Here is a 22,107-nt window from a genome sequence, read left to right on the forward strand (position 1 = left end):
ATGGTTAGCTTGATATTATAAAAACGTCACTTCCGGGGTTGGCCAGCCGGAGGGAACGGCGGTGATGCAACAAGGAAATACGCCAAAGGCTGGACCGTCCCGAGTGGTTACGGGGGAGGTGGGGTTTGGTCCGTCCTTCGAGGCTGGGTCCTCGAAGGACGCTTCCTTCAGACGGAGGACACTCCGTTGGAAGGGTGAAGACCCTGAATTGAGACACAGCCTCGGTTACCGGGGAAGCGGGTCTGGGTTCGTCCTTCTCGAACACAAACCCAAACCTTGAATTGAGACACAGCCCCAGTGTGCACTGCAGTCTCCAGTCTGGATGCACCATTTCCTGTTTGTATGAAGCTTCTAATTGGCCCATAATCCAGTGTTGTTGGGCTAACATCACCACCTGTTGTACTGGGATGAAATTACAAGGTGTTTTTCTCTGTGGGCAGGGCTGTTCACTCATAAAGTGAACTGGCAGACTGTCATTTCTGCCGTACTTTTGCCTGTTTGGATGGGATAAATTATGTCCCACCTGTGTATTTGAATCCGCTCGAAACAAAAATCTACATTTAATTAAAGATGGCAGGGAAAACCTCTTTTTTTTGTGTGATAAAACCGCCAGTGCACATGTCTGGAGCCATCAGCAGGAAGGGGAGAGGCTTCCAATCCCTGCCAATTTCTATTTAGCCAGTCACTGTGCGCGTTCCTCTGTGCATGTGAGATGAGCTGTCAGAGCGCTTATCAGTCTGCGCCTCTCACACCAAATGAAAGTGAGCTGATTCAAGACCTTCAGATACTGAGGCGCCGATTTTTATTTTTTCACCCTGCACGCTATAAAGTCGATGAGAGGACGATGATATCCGTGTTTACTCACACTCTGTAAGCACAAAATGCTGCTTTAGCAACACTTGAAAACCTGAACCAGAAGTCAGTGTTGGAGAAAGCTAATGTGGAATGGGGACGTGGGGGGGGGGTCAAGGATTTTAAAAGGGGGTTTTGCACAGCGAGGTAACGGTGTCAGTCAGTATTTTAGGAGTGTTTGAGGTCAGCTCTGGACTTGGCTGGAATGATGGAATGTTTTAAACATCCAGCTTGGAAAGAGGAAGCCACTTCCGGTAAACCTGAGAGGTGATTGGCCCAACCTTCTGTTTGCCACATCAAGAAGGCCGCTGTTGTTGAAATGAGCAAGAATCGTGTTGAGGTGAACTGTTGGAGTTGAAATTTAGTTAACAAAAATGTTGCTAACACATTTTGTTGACTAAAGCGTAACTTTGCCAGCGTGCTTTTAAACAACAGAGTTCTTCGAACCCTACCAGCAGAGGTGGAAAGAAACAAAGGACAAATACTTTACTACTGCATTGAAGTAGATTTTTCAGGTGTCATTTTAGAGTGCTTTGGCTTTGGGTTCACTCTTTTGGGGGGAGCTGTGTACTTTTTCAGTACAGAGAAAAATAAAAACGAATAAAAACCCAACATTGGATATTAGTTATTAAAAGTGTACATGTGCATGTAATAATGAATGCATTGTTTACTTTAAGTACATCTCTGAACCTGTACTTTCTCACTTTTACTCTGGTTCCTGAGTTAAATCAATACTTTAACTTTTACAAGATAATTTTTTTTACACACGTATCTGTACTCTTACTTAAGTACAGAAGTGTACATACTTTTGCCATTATTCACAAAGTATTTTATTTTCTCAGTGTGGCGGCGTCGACTCCTGTGTGTGTGTGTTGAGTCCTTGTCCCTGCAACTGCTTTTTGATTACAGCCTGGTCTTCAAGTCTGTTGGTGGCTTCCTGAACACTTACAAGCACGCCTCCTGTACACCGGAAAAGTATGTGTGTGTGTGTGTGTGTGTGTGTGTGTGTGTGTGTGTGTGTGTGTGTACGCTCAGCAGCGGGGTCATTGAGGAGTAATAGGATTGCTCGGCCCCACTCCCTCTCCTGACACCGCCGCAGAGACAGGCCTCTTAAATCATCCTCACATCTCTGAGCAAGATGGAGGACCTGGGACCGTATCCACGCCCGCCGCTCTTGGCCCCGCCCCCCCATCGCCGCAGCTGCAGCTACGAGCACGGTTATGGCTCACGGCCACGATTTCCCTCCGAGCTCCTGGAGGACTGGAATAATATCTACTCAGCATTCTGTAAACATCCACTGGGAGAATGTAGTGCGCTCCGCCGCCGCCTTGCCACGGTTACTTTGCCGCAGCAGCTGCTCCTGCTGCTGCTGCTGCTGCTGCTGCTGCTGATCCTCAGCTCCTGCTCTTTGTTCTTAAACTTTCCATCCTGCGACTCCTTAGAAGGAAGCCGTGCGCGGCGAAGACGTCTCGTCAGCTTCCCTTATTCATTATTCATGTTCTCCATGTGATTTTCTTTTTCTTTCCCACGCTCCGGATCATGGGTAGGCTGATTCCTACGCACGACATTTTATTTTATTTATTTCATTTTATTTTATTTTGTTTGCAAGTGTAAGATGAAAGTTTCAGGAACTTAACTTAAAGTAAAAGTCTAGTTTTCTAAAGAAAAAAAAACAAAAACAAAACATACATATTGAATTAGTTCAGGGGAGAAGCTGTGAGAGATTTGAAGGAATGTATGAGTCAATCAATCTATCAATCAGTCAGTCAGTCAACTTTTATTTGTACATCTCTAAATCACAACCAAAGTCGTCTCAAAGCTCTTTGCACAATCAAGAAAAAAACAACTGAGCCCTCCAGAGAGAGCAAGGTGCAACAGTGGCCTGGAAAAACTCGCCTGCAGGAAGAAACCAAGATCCAGACCCTTTTGAAGAGAGAGACAGTTAGAAAGACAGAGAGAGAGAGAGAGAGAGAGAGAGAGAGAGAGAGAGAGAGGGAGAGAGAGAGGGAGAGAGAGAGAGAGAGAGGGAGAGGTGGTCAGAGTGAGAGAAAGGCAACAGTGAGTTGCAGTGAGAACATCCAATCGATATATAATTACTGTTATTGACAAAATGATTGATTATGAATTTTCTCTTTATTGTTCATTTTATCTCGGTAGCAAAACATGTCAGCTGGCTGGAACTGTCATGGCTTCGACCTCCCCCCTCAAAAAAGTAAGATCATAATAATGGTCAGCTCTTCTTTAGTGCCCACGGAGGGCCTACCGGGCGAGAAGGCGATCTCACCAACCAGACAGATTGATAGATAATTTGGGTATCTGTCCCAAGTTTGGGAAATAGATTGATAGAACTGAGCGGGTAGCAAAGGCTACAGCTACCCGCTAAGGTATCTGAGGAAAGCGCTCTATGTGACTGGCTTTAAGCAGCACAAAATGACACTGTGGGTATGACGCCAATGTGTCACAAGCTGGAGGACACTTTAAATTGCAGCAATATTTCAGCGTAATTTTCAGATGCCCCCAAGTGGTTTAAAAGTGTTGGTACATCTGTTTAATGTAAAGAAACGACAAAAGCGCTGAGACCAGGAGCCGCCAACCTTTGTGGACCTGAGGGCTGCTTCATGGGCCGTGAGTCAGAGGAAGGGCTGTTAGTTTGCTGCACTCTCCTCAAATAACAAACTTTCTGAGTTATAGATGATTATTAATGATACTGGTCTATGTGAAGACACTAATCATACTCTCAAAAAGGATCAACAATGACTTAACAAAGTTGGATAACAATGAATTGTAGACACAGCTCAACGAGTTGCGCTATTTTTCCAACAGGTCTGCAGGCAACTGATGTGGTCGTTGGGGCGGCGCCACCTGGGGCCCGCGGGCAGAAAGTTGATGACCCCTGACTTTTCTGCCATTGCTGCTATTTCTCATTTCCCACAGTTTATTGTTGAAATGGCTTTTCTTCAGTTACCTACTCCTTGAAACTCTTTCTCTCTTTCTCTCTCACTATATGTGTGTGTGTGGCTTCTTCTAATAGTGCCTGTCTAATGAGCTCTGCCCGTGTGATTGGTTTGAGCTGTGCAGGGACCACCTTGAAGGAAAATGCCAGTGATGCATTGTACGGTATTGTATTGTAATTACGCGCGGTGAGATAATGTATTGGAGAGAGTGCTTTGATGGAGTCGGGTGCCACGGAGCTGCCTGCGGATCAGCAGAGTTCAAAGCCGCTCTAATGCTATCAATTAGACAGACTTAGTCAATCATGATACGACAATAATTAGTTCAGCAATGTCAAATTTGGCTTATCTGCTGCAGATGATGAATCAGTCCGACTCTACGAGTGATTAGCTGTTTATTATTATTCATTAAAGGCTCCACAGATTTGTGTATATGTAGCTGAGATTTTTCAATTTGAAACAATTGTAAGGTCATGATTTCATTTCCACTTGGTGTCCCTATCGCTGTGCTGACCAGAGGGTGAAGGGGCTTTTGGTTTTATTATCCATTATCATTTTAACCACTACATCTCAGCTTCCACCTCCATATATTTGTGAAGAATACCAAAAAAAACAAACAAACCCCAAGACACCTTTGCAGAGTTTCGCTCCGGTAAACAGGATGGAAGTCTTCAAACAGCAGACTCGCTGTTATCAGTCTGTGTTTTGTCTCTGTGTTTTGTGTGGGTTGAATTGTTAGCCAACTGTGGATTCACGGAGCCACAGGTGAAACTGTGCGTCAGAACTGGGAAGAGGCGGGAAAATGATCGTCAGTGGATTTACAACACTGCAGAGTCAAGAAAATATGGCTAAATAAGCTAATGACTACCTTGTGGGTTTACTTTTTTTTTTTTTAATAAACAACCAGTTTGGAAAAAAGATTTGCATTAATGACAAACTACAAACCTTTACATTTAAAACTGATGACATATCTTCTGGGTCAGTCGCTGAACTGATCTGGATCCTCTGAGTCATATGAATTGATTCCCAGGGTAGAGAAATTGTGCAGGGCATGAACTCGACCAACGTGCACCATCTGCTGTGTGACCTTGACAGGCACCCTTGTCTGTGCAGGGTCTGGACTGCCTTTGTAGCCGACTGGGTGGGAAGTGTAGCCGCATCCCAACATTGATGAAACATCTTGCGGAGGAAACTGTGGCCTAATTCTGCTTTAAACGTCAATCCCTGACAGATTAACTCAAACTTGAATGACAAAATTGTGGTTTCGATTTGCACTGTTGCCAGTTGTGGTTGACTTGGGTCGACTTGGACGTGAGATTAGCCCAATAAAGTGTACAGGGTCAATGATCTGAGTGAATCAGACTCCGAACATCAGTTCTTCTTTTTTTTTTTATTTTTTTTTTTAACATTTTCAGTTTACATTTCCATTGATCTGAGTGAAAAAATGCACACACGAGACACTTCGATGGTGAGTGGATGAATCGTTTGTCTGCCACGTTTGATTGGGGCTGATTCCATTTCTTCGTGACCAGTTGAGTGTCAGTGAGGAAGGTTGAGCAGGTTGTCTGCAGAACACTGGGACCAAAGCGCCCAGTGTTCTGATTCCTTATTCATCAGGAAGTGGGGAGGGGGGGGGGGGGGGGGGGGGGGGTTTGGGGTCAATCCATCAAGACGCTTGTCGGCTCCTTCCTGTGGCGCCGGGACTCAAAGCAACGTGTCGCGATTAATGGAAAAGGCAAATGAAATGATACCATTTGAATTTGCCTTGGAGAGACAAAACAAGTGAATTGATGAGGGCGACTCTTTGGCTGGTAGCGGCGCGCTAGTGAGGCGTCACATTTGCACCGCTGCAATTTGGATTTAGAATACAGTAACTGCATGTAGATTTCCTAAAAGCCGAAACCCACATTAGGGAGAGGAAATTTATTCAGGATATATTTCTTATTGTAACTATAGTGAGATTAGCGACACGCAGCAAAAATAAAATGCTACCAAATCACATGCGGCTCTTTCAGAGGCGTCATTTTTTATTCAGTTTACCCCTCCGCCACCACCTCCACCACCTCCACCACCACTGCCCGTCCCACTGAATTGGGTGAAGGACCTTGAAGTCCAGATAGTTCTCAAAGAAATGGGTAAATATCACAAAACGCCAGCATTAAAATAGGTTTGTGCAACATGACCTGCATTTCAACTCGGTATTCCCGGCACCTCTGAATCCTTCAACAAGGCCAAACATGATGATTCTTTGCAGATGTGACTCTGTATCAATTGTGGAAGCGTTATGGCGAACGCAACACTGCAAAAGATTTAGCAGCATGGTTGAGAATTAATGGCAAGAAAGCACGTGGCAAAGAAGCTAATCCATGTTTTGTGACGAACCACTCAACGCCAAATCTTTGAAACTCTGGGTTGCTACTGAAGAAGCGCTGCAAAATATCGTCGCCTTCTTCCCTCTTTCTTTTTCTCCATTCCATTTCAAGCCATGTGGGCCATTAAAAAAAACTGACAACTAGTGCTAAACCACGGTTTCAGATGGCAAATTATAAACAAGCAGCACTCAAAATGTCTGGATTGATCATGTTTTTATTATGACAGACATATGACTTTACATCACCTTAAGCGGTGAAAAATAAAACATAAATAAAACATTCTTACAAAACGTTGCAATAAATCACCAGTGAAACCATTTTATTTTTTTTATTTTTTTTTACATGTGATTTGCTGCTGTTGTTGGTTGTTGTTTTTTTGTTTTTGTTTTTTACATAAATCATATGTACAAATTTGTCTTTGCCCTTTTTCTCAGTTGTGTTTTAATATTTACTTTACAAGTTTGGGAATGAAACATGTCTGTACTACAGTTATAGTACAAACTCTTTTTTGCGGAAAGCGGAGGTATAAAAGCTCCCCTCTGTCCTGAGAAGACACCGGGTTCTACTCTAGTGCATGTTGAGAGATAAGGCTGCGCACGGTGCACCTGACGGACGCTCTCGTCTCGCCGACGCCATCTTCATCACCACCATCGTTAGGGGAGGAAGAGGAGGAGGCGGCGAGTTCGACTCTCATCTTTCCGCCGATTGTCCTCTTGCAAAAAAAAAAAGTGGCGGTTCTGCACCCGCGCCTTTTTTCCAAACCAAAACTTTTTTTTTTAATCCTATGTCATTTTCTCCTTCTCCATATTAAAGCTGCTACCGATTGCCTTTGCTGAATAACCAATTGCAGTGTCTTGACAACTTATTTGTTTGTGCAGTCAATTACAAATGCCGCCGGGGGAAAATGCCAGCGAGCTCATCACATTATCTCCGCGCGGCGGCGGCGACCCGCCGAGAGAGAAACCTGTCGGCTCCGCGCGACGGGGAGGACGTGAATGGTAAAGGAAAAGTTCTTATAATCATTTCTTGCTGCTTGCTGTCGGAGAATAACTTAAGTCGCAGGTACAGCGCTCCCTAGTGGTCGCTTTGCAGGTGGGAGGGAGTTAAAAAAAAAAAAAAAAAAGGGAAAAAAAAGGGAAAAAAAGCGAACAAACAAAACAAAATATTATTTTTTTTCTTGCTTTGTTTTGTTTAGTTTTTTTTGCTAAAACAGGATAAGCCAGAGTTAAAAGACACGCAGCGACTAATTGCCCGGGCCTGTGAGCCTCTTAAAGGACACGGCGTCGTAAAGAGAAGCAGCAGCAGCAGCAGCAGCAGCAGCCACGACACGGAGTCGAACCATCGACGACGCAGGCGGCAAAAGTTCACAGACGAGCACTTGAGGACGAGACAAAAGAGGCAGCGAGGAAGCCGTTGTTGCGAGACAACTTCATCTCGAGCGTCCGTGGTGCAGTTTCACTTCCTACCTGGCCAGCAGGTACGCGCGACCCAGACATGTGGGGCTGGGCGGGCTTCAAGACGGGTCCGCTCGGAAACAAGGAACACCTTGTACAGAAGCCTTGACTACAATGCAGCTGTTTCTGTTTTTTGTTTTTTGCTGCTTTCTGCAAGCAAAAGCGCCCTCTATTAAAAAAAAAAAAAAAAAAAAAAATACAAAAGTTCCACAGAACACAAGGTTCTCCTCAATCAATATCTCATACTGCTAACGAAAACATGTGCACCAACATATGAGGAGCAAAGTGCTTCACAACACTGACGCGTGTTGATTCACGTGAAATGATCAGACGCAGGTTTAGTTTCTGGGTTTTTTTTTTTCCTTCTTTTTCTTTGTAAAGAAATATGAATTTCCTTTCCTCATGTTCTCTCTCGGGCTGCTTCGTCTCCGCCCTCCACCTCCGTCCACCACCAGCACTGAGAGACGGCACACACACAAACATTTAGTTCGCTTCACACAGACTGACGCGCAATTAAAGAAATAAGACGAAGCAAAGGGGGGGGGGGGATAAAAATAAAAAAAACCCTCCGGTCACCTTCGCGTAAGATGAAAGATGACGACTGAACAAAGGGCTGGCTGACGGGCGAATAAAGCCCGGGATCAAGTTCATATTCAGCCAAGTCTCGAGAAAACACACCGAGGGATGTGAAACGAGCCGCGAGATAAAGGGAGACGCGTCTGCGTAAAAACGAGACGCCGGCATCTGAAGAGTCTCAGTCCGAAATGCAAATATCCTCCCAAGCCCCGCACACCAGGCCTGATTGATGGCGTTGGAGTCATTACCAGGGATTACTGGAGGTATGCCGCCAATTACATTTCTTTCTTTCTTTTTTTAGCCGCGCACGGCGGAGGCTTGAGAGGAAGGAAAAGAAAACACTCTACACTTCTTTTGAACAAGTGGCTCAAAGAAAACATTCCTGGGTTGATGTTGATCTGGAGTGGAACGCTGGGCAGATTTTCCCTTTTCAGGCTTTTTTCATTGTTTTTTTTTTTTTTTGGTTCGTTTTTCAGCCCTGTACAAATGATTGACGAGGCTGAATGAGCGACACTTGGGAGCTCGTCTGCAGTCGTGGCTTCCCGGTGTGTGGCCACCTGTTGGTGCACACTGGGCACAGCTAGTGAGGGGAAACCTTCAGCCATCTGACAGGTCTTTGGAAAACACAGCAGCAATCCCGGAAAGAAAAATAAAAAAACATTTTCCTGACACTTGAAGTGATTTTAGATGTTAGAGGTACGGCGAAAAACACACAAACAAACAAACAAACAAACATGGGATGGGGGAAGCAGATCAAACGTCTTTCCGAGGTGCCGCTGCAGCGTAATTAAAGCAGAGAAGAGCAGGAGCTCATTTCTCTGTGAGTCAGAACGGCCGTGGCAGACTGATGCTGCCGCTGATGCTGCTGCTGATGATGATGATGATGACCGTGATGAAGAGGAGGTAGAGGAGGAGCAGGGCCACGTCCCTCAGCAGAAGAAGATCTCTCCATCCAGAGGAGGTTCCGGGAGGTGCTGGGAATCTGGTGGGAGGCAAGCCAAGAGTCAGTTCCAGAAAACCCTATTAGCCCTCTGTTTACAGCCTCCAGGGGCAAAATTCCACAAGTGTGTGTGGGTGTGGTGGCTCCCACTTTCTGCAGATGGGTGGGCGCCAACCAGTATGGCACTGGTCTCACTGCTGCACACTTCAGTGGCGGGTTAAGGACAAGTCATAGTGAGAAGTGGCCAAGTGAATTTCTTCAAGATATTTGAATTTAATTTAACATAGAGGTAATTTGTGAGTGCTATCTATCTATATATAACTATCCATACATCCATCTATCTATCCATCCATCTATCTACCTATCCATCCATCTATCTATCTATCTATCTATCTATCTATCCATCCATCCATCTATCCATGTGCAGGGTAACTGGGAACTCTCCAGACAACAGAAAATGGATGGTAGGATGGTTGGATGGAAACAAGAAATGTTGTAATGCAGTTTTCATCAGTAGCTGTAAAATAAACTGATGTGACAAAAAAAAAAAGATTCCCAGCCTTTAACTGACATGTTCCTAAGATGCTCTCTGAGATGCTGTGAGCAGGATGAGGAGGACGGTTTCTAAACCATCAGTCAAAGCAAATCTGGCATCGACCAGTGCTGGGAAAACACGGATCTTCTGCAGTCAAGCAGCTAAATGCTGTTTGTTATCCAGAACAGGCCACGCCACGGCCCCCCAAAAGAAGAATGCTACAAAATATGGAAAGAAACCATTAGAATGTTTTGTTCTGACTATTCTTTGCTAATCTAACAATTATTGAAATTGTTAGATTTGTTTAGAGTGAGAACACTACCACAGAACGTGAATAATTATGGCCAGTTTTCTTTATGACTTAATGTATGCTGCATGATATTTTCTTACTTTAGTGGAAAACCAGTATGTCGCACACACACCGCCATGAACAATCATATGATCTATTATTATAGATTATATTGAATAATAATGGATTATATTGAATAATAACGATTAAAAAAATAATTCAGTTATATCTGATAATAAAAATCAAAAGATAATTTCATTCTATTATTTATTTATTTATTTATTTATCAGCAATTCTTTTCTCATCTTCTCACCAAAATTTGGCCCCCACTTTGAACACCACTGATCTAGAGAAACACAGAAAATCCACCCGTCCCCTCCTACCTGAGGTGGGCGCACTCCCTCCTTTGCCCTTCTTCTTCTTCTTCTCCTTGCCCTCCTTGCCCTTGTTCTTGGCCAGCTGCAGCAGGTTCTTGGGGATCTGGTTGTTGGCTTCGCTGCCCTTGAGCGGGGGGTTGGACGACGATGACGACGACACGGCGAAAGGATTGAGGCTCTTCCCTTTGTTCTTGGACCGCTGGGGCTGGAGCTTGGACTGGGAGGCCGACGACAGCGAAGAGGAGGAGGAGGAGGAGAGTTCAAACGGCTCCAGCTCCAGAGAGCGCGGGCCGCCTGCAAACTGGAACTCGTCGGACGTCGTGGAGGGTGTTCGCTGCGAGGGGAGACAGAGAAACGTTGCTGCGTTGTCTTCGCTGACAAAGGAGCCCAATTTGCTTTCAGCATTTTGTACATAAACACAAACTAGCGGCATTCCAAGCACTTGTTCCACCAAAGATGCTGAAAGAACCAAGAACCACCGCTGGTTAAGCACCAGGAAGTCACATCTCAAAAGCTGGGTTCAGACTGCTGATTTTTAGCCCATCCAGATTGAATTGGAGAAGGAATCTGATTTGAATCTAACTCACCTGCAGTCTGAACGCAGCCAAAGGGTTGAACAAAGCCCAGAAGCACTTTATGTATTTGGGCTTTAGTGGCTGCCTGACCCTGGGACCCTCAAGGTCAAATCACATTTCAACATTTTTTTTTTTTTTTTCTTTGACATTTTTGGGTTTTTTCTGGATTTGATCCAGACAGATTTTGGGAAGAATGTAGTGTAGAAATACAGTCAGCCCATTCTATGGCTTTATGAGTTCAATATCTGCGTCTGCAGCAGCTTTTATGGTGGCCGTTCATTTCTCATATTTAAAGCACCCTGCCGTTGTGCAAGTACAAATACCTTTCACAAGGTACTTGTACTTGACACCAGCCATGTGTCACTGCGGTAAACTGACTACAATCATGGCGAGAACAATTGCAATACAAAGATGTTTTTTTGTTTTGTTGTAGGGTTATGTTTTTCTTTTACGTAAACAGTCAGAAGCTGTTACTGCTCTCACGGACTGGGTCGGTTGGACTGGGTTGATTTCCACAGAAATACAGAAGCCTCACTGTGTTCTAACTAGGGTTGTACCAGTACCACTTTTTTTCAGAACGAGTATGACTACTTGCGCTTCAGTACTCACATGACACCGATATCTAGTACTTAATAAGGCCATTTCACATTGTAGAATAACTGATGTTTTGTCCACAGATGTTTGGTTATTTGAACAACATTCTCACCCTGTTTTTCTAGAGCAGGGTGACTGTCACAAGTTTAACAAAATTCTCGTAAACATAAATTTACAACTGGTATCGGTGTCGTGGTAACAGCGAGAATTCTATGAGTACGAGTAGAATACTAAACCCTAGTTTTGGTACCAGTATCAGTATCAGTATCCGTGCATCAGAAGCTGCGTTTCCCTCACCCCTAGAATTGCACAAAACCAAAATATCCCAATGAAAAACTGGTACTGGAAACAACTAAACTTGGAAAAACCTCTCAAATATCGCTAAAAGGTTTTTACACTCCCATGCGGTGTTTTTTCAGACGTGTCGATATAGAGGTATATCGCAAAAGTGTCATGGAAGCAGTTTTTTTGCATTTATGCGTCACTGGACGTGACGTACGGGGTCACGTGACCAGTTAATTTCAAGTCAAAATGGCGCATTACCATGGGACGGAGGAGGAGACGGAATATTGTTTGCAAGTTCTCAAAGAGAAAATTATAACAAGCGTTCTTGACAGCAAACAAATGTTAACAAACAAAACCAAACGGAATTCTCGTAAAATCTCGCAGGACGAGATTTTACGAGAATTACGGCTTACGCGCTTCACACCATTGAATGTAAACACCTGCAAGTCACAATTGCACTTTGTTGAAATTTTAGAAATATCGCTTTTACTTTGCAAAAAACTCTAATGGAAACTCAGCTCCTAGCTCTAACGGTGTCAGCAGCTTGGAGAGCGCCACACCACTCGGCTCGGCTCGGCTCGGCTCAGGTCAGCTCACCTCGGCCACTCGGGCCTCCTCCATCTTGTCGAGTTGCCTCTGCACGGCGTCCTTGTCCCTCTCCAGCCTCCTCTGGGCGTCCCGCAGCCTCTCCAGGTCTCTCTGGTACTCCTCCTTCTTCCGCTGCACCTCCTGCCTCTCCTCCTCCAGCTCCCCCTGCTGCTTCCGCCGCTCCCCCTCCTGCAGAGGGCAGCGATGGATTGAATGAGAAGTTACACCTTATGATGAGAGATGAAGTTTTGTTTTTGTTTTCTTCAGTCTGTAGATGAGATGAAAACTCTTGCTGTGAAGATGCTCGCGCAAACTCACATTCAAAGCTCAACCTCATGTTTTTTTACACGCACACAACACATCCAAGGCATCACAACGGGGTGTCATTGTACTGCGGCATTCTCCTTGACAACTAAAGCAGGGCTTGTTTTAAAATATTAAAACAGCCACGTGTTTAAAGCCTCATGCAGCTCGTTTGGTTTAATCCAAAGTCTTTGGAAGCCTTAAGATCTCAAGTTGATTTGAAAATAAGTTATTTTTACCCCTTTTAAAAGCTGAAAACGTCGCTGTGGAGGTTCGCGCTAACACTCTTATCAAAGAGGCTACTGTGAAGATTTGTGCTGGGTGTAAATAACATCTTTTTTTTAATTAATGTGGGATTTGGGGGCTTCCAGAGTCTGGGATTTCACAGGACAAGCAGAAAGGAGTGATTTCTTCTTGCGGGGGTGTTCTTTCTGCTGCTGAGCTCTGAAAGGTTTTTTTTTGTGGGGAGAGAATTTCCATCAGACTCCTGCAAAGACTACGGCCTTATCTTATTTATTTTTTCAAGTCAATTTTTTTCTGTTTGTTGGGAACAAAATGAGAAGAAAATCTGTCAGTGTAGTTTCACTGTCAACTAAATTTGTTTTCATCGCCAACAATATTTTTTTCCAATTAGAACATAAAAGAATAAAATTCACTTTCCTTTTTCCTATTCTAGCTGTATAGTTGTGTTCCAACTTACAGATGAAGCCTGTGTGACTTGCTTCTCATATAAGGTTCACTATCAATTTTAGTTAATCGTGTCAGAAAATACTGACACAATGAAAGTCATGGGAAGGAAACAGCAGTTAACTGTGAGGTAATCAACTGAGCTGCATCATCAGTCGCTAAAAACCCCAAATAAATGCAACTGCGCTGAAGCTGTGAGCGGCTGCACGGCGCTGCGACACCAACCAGGAGAGTGGTTTCAGACACTCTGTCTACGTGCAGCGTGTTTTTCAAACTTGCAAACTTTTCCAGGGGAAAGCACAAACTTTCGGGTGGGGAGGGAAGTGTCCTGGGGGGGGCTTTTGTGCAAGTAAATGTCACTGCTCACATCCCTCCATGCATCCTTTGCACTGGCATCAACTCTACAGCCGTGAGCTGCTCAGGGTCGAAAGCTAAAGGAACGCGGGTGAAGCTTTGTGACGGCAACAGACGTGGCAACCATGGCAACCACCAAAGCTCAACACCCCCCCCCCCCCGACAACAACAACAGTGCAGTACAAAATCAGATTGTACTGCACTGTGCCGGTGTTTCAGTGTGGATGGGACAGATACCAGGACAAAAGAATGAATGCTATTATCATCACTACTACTGTTGTTACTATGATACGTATTTATATATATTATTATGGTATTGTTTCATATTTTGCATTCTATAGTTTGCAACTAATAAAACTATATTATACACTTCAAACACCCATCTCTGTATTTGCTACTCATTAAATCTTTTTCTATTGCTCGCAATGCACAATCACGTCGGGTTCTGCCGCACCAACATTTCACTGGCATGTAGTGCGACGTGACAAAAAAAAAAATCTCTGAATTGTGCGTAGCAAGGCAGAGCAACACCCGTCAGTTTTTATGTCGATCATTCACCATGAACTGAAGAATAACTTTGGCATTTTAATTATTTTTTGGAGACTAAAGGTGAAAACAAACCAACTCTTGGAAAACTCTTAAAGGCGACTGCCACTTTTTACAACGCTCTTTCAGCACCCCTCCCCCGCCCCTACCCCCCCTCCGCCCTCCCCTCCCCCCGCCCGGCCAACAGCCCAGGGCCTAGGCGACGAGGCAGCATTACCTGGAGGCGCAGCAGGCCCTCCCTCTCGCTCAGCTGCTGCTCCTTCAGCTCCCACTCGCGCTCCCTCCTCCTCTTCTCCTCGGCGTGAGCCGCCTGCCGCCTCTGCAGGGAGGCCAGCTCCTGCCGCTGCTTCTCCAAGCTGCGCTGCTTCTCCTGCTCGATCAGCGAGCTTGGCCGCGAGCTCTGCTGCCGCGAGAGCGACGAGCAGGAGGAGGAGCGCTCGCTCAGCGCCTGCCGCTGGTCCTCCATGAAGCTGTCCTGCTGAATCACCACCGCCTGCGAGAACGCGGCAAGCGAGCCGCGGGAAGACACCAATCAGACACATCGCAGCACTGAGAGGCTTGAACTCAAATCTGGTATTTTTCTCCAGCAACGTTTCACAAAATCAATACCGCTGCTCTTTCTCTCAGAGAAAGAGTGGATTTCAAGCTGCTCTGTCTGTGCAAATTGTGTGTAAAAGTGTGAGGGTTTACCTGCAGAGTGGTGAGCAGGAGATGCAGGGTAGAGACACTTTGGAGGACCTGCTGTTGGGGAGGAGAGTTCAGTGAGCATCGTGGAAGCATCGTAGTAATTAGTTCGCAGCTGTTTGCACTGAATTGCCTCAAAGTTTCCTGCTGTAAATGCTGTCTGAAAAAACAGTGACTGTATACGGCCGTGACCTTTTCTTCATTGAAACACCGACAAAGAGAAAAGGCCCCAGAGTTTTTTTTCCATCCGTTAACGACGTTCGCAGAGTCAAGAAACGCTCTGGCTGATATTTACAGCCAACAACACGTCTTCCAGCTGTGTACGTCGATGTAGAAGCGCACACAGATTTAGAATTTCCACCATAATGATCACAGCAATAACTAGGACTTGGCCACGCGCCAGAGGAAGCCTTGACCAATGCAAGGCGTTCAATTAACCTGGAGATGTTTTTTGTTGGACAACAATTTTCACGTATTCTTGTATTACAGAGAGACTTCGACTTTGTTGAGAACATCAGAGGAACTCTGGGGACCGGCTGGCATTCAGAGTCACTGGTATCTGTTTGGTTCCATTAAGCTTCATGATAACTCACACAACAGGCCTTTAATTAACAATCACGCCACTTTGAGCCATAGGTGAGTCTGAATGGTAACAAATCATAAACTAATAGCACACTGCATAAACAGCTACTTAAGCGAAAACTAAACAGAGTGAACTAGCGCATCCTAGCGCTGTTCTTTGTTTTTGTTGGGAGTGGCGCCTCCCCCCCAAACACAGCAGCAACTGTGATCGAGGTGGAGGCGGAGAGTCAGTGTTACCTCGCTGTTCCTCTTCAGCAGCTGCAGAAAGTTGGCGTTTCCTCCCTGCACACACACACAAACGTCGCGCAGTCAGAAGCGCGCAACCACAACACAGAAATGCGCTGAAATTGTGCGCCGTGTGTGTACACAGTCTGTGCGCGCCTTGTGAATATGACCACAGTGTGGGTGGGGATGCAGATATGTGTGTCTCTCAAACACATGCAGAGGATGCAGCAGTCTTGTAGCTGTAATTAGGGGCACCTTAACATCTCTGAACACAGATCACCTTCCATTTGTTTGGAAAGCAGGGCAAGACAGCGAACTAGTGGCACCCTTATGCTAAGCTAAACATTAGCCACCAGAGTGGCTTTTCGCAGGAATAATATGTCTGTTTTTTTGGGGGGGTTTTTTGCTTGATAAAGCACTGCTCTTCTATTCAGGAACTATTAACTGTTAATTCCATGCCTGGTTGAGTTCCTGGTTTACATTGTTTAGCATTTAAACCAACCAATTTAAAAGCAGCAGCAGCAATGCAAATATTTAAAAAGAGTTATTTTTATATTTTTCCTTATCCTTATTATTATCATTTATTTTTCACAAGCTAACTCACTCAGCAAACTAGCCGACGCAACAATAGAGATAAATCAAAGACCAAGAAGCAGCATGTGTTTTTGCTGACCAAAAGGTTCAGGGTATTAGGTAGGAAGAAAAACTTCATCCTGTGAGTGGCAAAACCGTGCGAGCCAATTGCCCCAAAGGATTGTATTGTGCCTGTCATGGTAGGGCTCCACAACCTACACATTTCCAACAATCAGCTACACAACAAAATGTGAAGGTCCGAAGGTGGAAGTGGATTTGTCCCTTACAGGTCCTCCAGTAGATATACACTTATAGTTATTATTATTAATTGCAGACTAGCTTGTTTTGGACTTAAAGTCCCAAAAAAAGAGTCCAAGTAATTTTGATTTTGCTGCATTTCACAGCAGCTTGGCTTGTATGAAAAAATAAATTAAATAAAAATGAAGAAAATAAAAAACTCTTCACTTCAGCCACCACGGAACTCCAAAGGATGGTTGGCTTTCATCGCAGAGCCGCAACTACAACAACTGCAGCAGCAGCAGCAGCACCTCGAGGCAGCTCATTCATTTTCATCCACTATCGAATTCTTACATAACTGATGGTCGCCATTAGCAACGGGACCTGGCAGGAAGAGTCAAGAGGCTAATTCACTGGAGGGAGCACAGCGGCTAAATTTGTCTTAATAGTGTTGTTAATGTTGGAGGACAAATGCACCCCCACACATGGCCCCGGGATCTCATTGAAGCGTGGAGGCGTCGCGCATTCGGAGTGGAGGATAATTGGTGGCTGAGATGCCGACCTTCTTCAGCACGCTGTCTGACTCGGTCCTGCGGAGATCTCCCACGGTATCGTCGCTCTCATCTCGGTCTCCACCTGCAACACAGCCAAGCAGCGGGGGGGGGCCGTGAGAAACAATCGCTTTCTACTACAATAACGGGTTGCCGGAGCGCCAATGTGGAACGTTTGACATTTGCGCAATAATTTCAATTTTTCACATCCAAACAAAGCTCCTTTCATTACAAAAAAACAAAAAAAACATTGAATGTTGCTCTTGAAAATATAGTTAAGGGTTTATCAACAGGCGCTGCTACAAAACTGAGCTGCATGTGTTGACCGGCTGTTTCCTTTTTAAATTCACAACGCAATACGTCATTTTGTTTTGAAGAGGTTTTTAGTGGCTTTTCTCTTTCTTCTTTTATGCTCGAAAAAATGTTTTTTTGTTTTTTTTTGGAATCAGAGGGATGAGTCAGAAGTTCAGTTAATTCGCTAAACTGATGATTGACGTCAAGATCGCTCTGAGCTGCAGCAATGATTTTGTGATCTAAAAATTTGAAATTCATTTAAAAGTACGCTTTCTTCCCAACTTTCTGTTTAAAACTCGACTCCTCAAGAAGCAGCAGTTCACATGATTTTGCAGTCTTACAGTTTTTCAGCAGGGAGAACTAAACTAGTTGGAGTTCCCGCCGAGGCTTCTCCTGCTTTTCCCTTATCGAATGTAACCAAAATTTGCATTTTCCCATATCAGCTTATGCGATGGCGCGGTTTGTTCTCGTGGCGTTAACGCTGGATTGAACCAGCGGAAAACACAATAGTCATTGTGAGTCGGGGTGCTGTGGAAAAACATAAATTACATCAGAAATAAATTACGGCAGAATGCAATGTCTGCGCAAAGCGAGGGCTTATGAGTTCATGTTGTAATCAGCTTTGGACAATTATCACTTTGGCAAAAAGAGAGGAAACTCGGCGCACTCTCGACTGAGGACGTCTCCACAGCGGTGATATTTCTTTTCTTCGGGTTTTAAGCTCTTACTAATGAAAAAATATATATATATATCAGTGGAATGTTTAAAACAGTTGCCATTAAAAAAAAAAATTCCACAGTTCTCAGCATCTCGTGGCCTCATTTCGCTTCTGCGACGACGACACCGACTTCTCCTCGGTCAGCCCCTTTAACGACTCAAACAGATTCCCCGCCTCCGCAGTGCGCCAGTCACGTCCCTGTCTGATGTTCTGTTTGTTCGGACACACGTGAGGCATCCGCAGTGGTTGACGGGGAGTTTTTATCACATCATGCAATAACGGACCACCGCAAGATCAATGGCGGCAAAAATCAATATGTTTGCGGTCGACTCGATGTTGCATCGCAGCCATTCATCCCACCGCTGGCAGAGGACAGTAAGAAAACTGCACAGAACTCAGAGACACTATCGCTGCAGTCTCTCATCTTTGTAACATGGTGTGTACCTTTTCCAAAATTCTGCCTGAGAAACAAGTCTTTGAATTCTTGGAAGTAAATGTGATTCAGTGGGACGTCACTCACGGTATTGGCTGAGATGACACATTTAAACCAGAAAAACAATGGACACTCATGAGCAGAGGTTGAACTGCAACCCCGTGGCACCTGGGAAGACGCTGCGCCAGGGCCGAGTCCGAGCATCTATGACCTGACTGCAAATCTAGATGAACACTTCATGGTCTGAACGACCCGACTGTCAGCAGCCCAGTGGTCCAGTTCGGATTTGTAACATGAACTTGTAAGGAAGGGGACAAAAAAAAAAAAAAAAAAAAGCACATTGTATTGGATGTACTGTCAGACCTGATTCAGGCCTCCTGCACACGTGGAAATAAAAGAGATATGAGTGGGTGAGTGGGTGAGCTGGTCACATGTCTGTTGTCTGAGCGGACACAGACAACAAATCACATGCTGTCAAGATGTGACAATTTTATCTTATTATTATTATAATTATTATTATTTTTATTATTATTATTATTAGCAAGGTGAGGCAGCATTCAGCTATTATGCTCCTCATCTGTGGAACAAACTTCCAGAAGATCCGAGGTCTGCTCAAACTGTTGGCGCCTTTAAATCAGGGCTGAAAACATTATTGTTCCCTGCAGTGTCCTCGCAGATTAAAATTCTCCTCACTTGCTGTATTATATTTTATTGTCTTTTCCTTCCAATTTTTATTGTATTGCATTTTATTAATGCTTTGCTGGTTTTAATGTCTACGTAAAGCACTCTGAATTACCTCATGTTGAATTGTGCTATACAAATAAACTTTACTTGATTATTATTATTATTATTATTATTATTATTATTATTACTAGATAATAAGTACATGTGTACCTCAAATGAGTGAAAATTGGGATGTGCCTTAAAGCCTGAATTGTATTGTGCATAAACACTAAAACCACTGGGTTTAGTTCAGTTATGATCACCTGTTCATCAGCGCCCAATGACAAAATGCTGTTTACTTCCGCTTGGCTCTGAAATATACTTTGTTTTTTCAACGAGTTGGTGGTTAAATTGAATGCAGGTTACAGATGTGGGTTGCACAATCCGGCTTTGATCCAAATGAAAAGGCTTGGTTTTGCCTGCCCTGAACTGCGTTGCCATGGGACCAACGGATACCAGCGCAAACTTTTCAGAATTTGGTTGTGGCGTCGCGGCACATCTGCTCGTCGACAGTCCGAGCAGGTCTGGCACTGGTTCCTGTGACTTCCTGCTGCTTTGCTTGCTGCAGTGCAGTGCAGTGCAGTGCGAACAAAGCAGACTCACCCTTGCTGCCGTGCATCTGGTGACTGTCGAAGCCGCCGAACGTCTCGGCCCGCCTCGGCAAACACACCGTCCCCGCACCTGCTCCTCCCTCCTGGATGCTGGCCATCACCCCGCCCAGACTGCCGTTCACCAGGGCCTGCAGCGTTTCCACTGTCCAGTGAACACACACACACACACACACACACACACACACACACACACACACACACACACACACACACACACACACACACACACACACACAGGAAAACATCAGTGGGCACATCAGTAAAGTGAATTATCCGGCTAACTGTGTTAGTGCTCAGCTCTGCACTCCGGGGTCCTAGCAGGCAACCCGGCTTTCAACCTGCTATTGGCTCCTGTTGCCAGGCAACCATTGACAACCTGTTAGAGCTGCGTGGCTCTCTTTTTTACTCAAAGTTGAAAAATCGTTGCGATTTGAAAGAATATAAAAAGTGAAGAAAAACACACAGCGCCGGCATCCGCGCGCGTACACACAGAACGGGCAGCGCAAAACAATGTGACCTTTTCCGGTGAAATAAAAAAAAAGTCAGTGAATGAGAGGAAGGCAGGAAAAACAAAAGGCTCAGCAGAAGACATCACTGGTGCCGAGTGACGAGACAAACAAGGACAGTTACATCTGGAGGTAGGAGGAAAATAGGTTTCAAGAGTGAGCGTCTATTCAAGAGGCTCTCTCTCTGCATATTTTCCCTTTTGTTAGGGCTGCAAACAAGCCTTGAGTGAATGTCACTTAGACAAGCGGCAAACTCTAAAATGTGTCTGTGGCCTGCAGCAGTGCTGGGAAATCACAGGGAACCAGCTGCATCTGCGCCACGCTTGACATTTCTGTCACTCGGCTCCTTTCAGCGAGAGCCGAGAGAAGAGCTCCAGTGTTTATTGTAAGCAAAGCCGACGCACGAGCCGCAGAACAGCTCCGGTCTCAGCGGCCGGGCCGGTGGAAGTGGAGGACCGTCGACAACAACAACGAGTGGTGGACGACTGCAGTTCAAGACTGGATTAGCAAGACTCCGAAAAGGACACTGGCCCTTGTGGGGGGGCTTTTCTTATATTTAAATTGCAAAAATAATGTGTTTTTCTTGTCAGAGAAAATGGATTTGTGCATTTTTTTTTTTTTTTTTCAAAATAAAGTCCTGCTGGGATGGATTAGAGTGAGACGTCTTTATTTACTTCACTTAAGCGATATTCTTTTCTATATTTACGTAAGTGCGGGTCTTCCTCGCACCCCTGGTAAGCTTTCATGTCGGGACCTTGGATGCTCTAATGACTCAAAAAAATGAAAATAAAACAAAACAAAATAAAATATAAACTGTAAAACAATTTTTTTTCCTTTACATTTCCCCTGAAACATGCATCTCAGTGAGGGCCTCTTTTTAGTTCACAGCAGATAAACGTTATTATTTGCTTTTCATTTGGAAATGCATATATAATATTATTATTATTATTATTATTATTATTGATGTACTATTTTCTTTATTTTCCCCAAATGTATCCCTATTCCGCTATTTACTCATTTTATTCCGTTAAAATGACGGCATCATTTTAAGCAAAACATTCCCAGGTCCATATACCCAGCGCCTATCCACTGTGTTCCCTGACGCTGGTGCGATTAGCGCCGCTATTATCCAACGGCACAAAGAGAAAGAATAGAAAGTCATCAAAGTTCACTGTGAAAGGGCCAAAGCTCCGTTTCTGCTCACTGACCAACGACCCCGACTGCGCACAACATCCACGCCGTCGACTCCTCTTACCCTCCTGCAAGGCGTCCTTCATGATGGAAGCGCCACGAGGCAGCTCCTGACTGCAGGCCGACCTGAAGAAAGACTCGGGCGGGCGCGAGACCTCCTCGCCGGCAGGACTCAAGCCCTCCCACATGCCTCTGAAGAGCTGCACCTTCTCCTCCAGCAGGGACATGATCTCCGCATCCTTCCGCCTCAGCTGATCTGCTCGGCAAGCGCAGGCACAAGAGAAGAAATATACGTATTATTTTTTTTAATGTCCATCTCCGCTCCCCGAAAACGGTCTCAACGGATTCGGTCTTAATGGCTCCCACCTCTCATCTCCTTTGTTTTGGTCTCCAGTTGCCTCTTGTCATCTTCCGTCTCACTGGGGATCCCTTCGTCCTCGTCTCTGTCCCTGTCCAATCAAGCAAAAGGAAGGACGACGGGCCCGTGAGGTCGAGTCAAAC

The 22,107-nt window shown here is 44.9% G+C and overlaps 1 protein-coding gene across 6 annotated transcripts in view; it reads right to left on the reverse strand.

Annotated features, from left to right (window-relative positions):
* Positions 1–6,936: 6,936 nt before the first annotated feature.
* The window catches only part of akap13 (A-kinase anchoring protein 13), a 111,179-nt gene continuing 96,008 nt past the window's right edge, over positions 6,937–22,107 (reverse strand). For 4 of the 6 annotated variants that reach the window (XM_076030896.1, XM_076031230.1, XM_076031159.1 and 1 more), the window contains 10 exons: positions 21,973–22,055; positions 21,671–21,862; positions 19,902–20,051; positions 17,142–17,215; positions 15,782–15,826; positions 14,969–15,019; positions 14,496–14,771; positions 12,398–12,577; positions 10,353–10,680; positions 6,937–9,187 (listed from right to left, as the gene is read on the reverse strand). In XM_076030896.1, the coding sequence (XP_075887011.1) occupies positions 9,135–9,187; positions 10,353–10,680; positions 12,398–12,577; positions 14,496–14,771; positions 14,969–15,019; positions 15,782–15,826; positions 17,142–17,215; positions 19,902–20,051; positions 21,671–21,862; positions 21,973–22,055 (1,432 nt within the window). In that variant the 3' untranslated portion in view covers positions 6,937–9,134. Of the gene's footprint in view, positions 9,188–10,352; positions 10,681–12,397; positions 12,578–14,495; positions 14,772–14,968; positions 15,020–15,781; positions 15,827–17,141; positions 17,216–19,901; positions 20,052–21,670; positions 21,863–21,972 lie in introns of those variants that run through there. The other 2 variants (XM_076031066.1, XM_076031313.1) reach the window with 2 other exon arrangements.

The sequence above is a fragment of the Nelusetta ayraudi genome, unplaced genomic scaffold (genome assembly GCF_046127955.1).
Source record: "Nelusetta ayraudi isolate G7.1 ecotype Tasmania unplaced genomic scaffold, CSIRO-AGI_Nayr_v1 ptg000002l, whole genome shotgun sequence".
Lineage (NCBI taxonomy): Eukaryota > Metazoa > Chordata > Actinopteri > Tetraodontiformes > Monacanthidae > Nelusetta > Nelusetta ayraudi.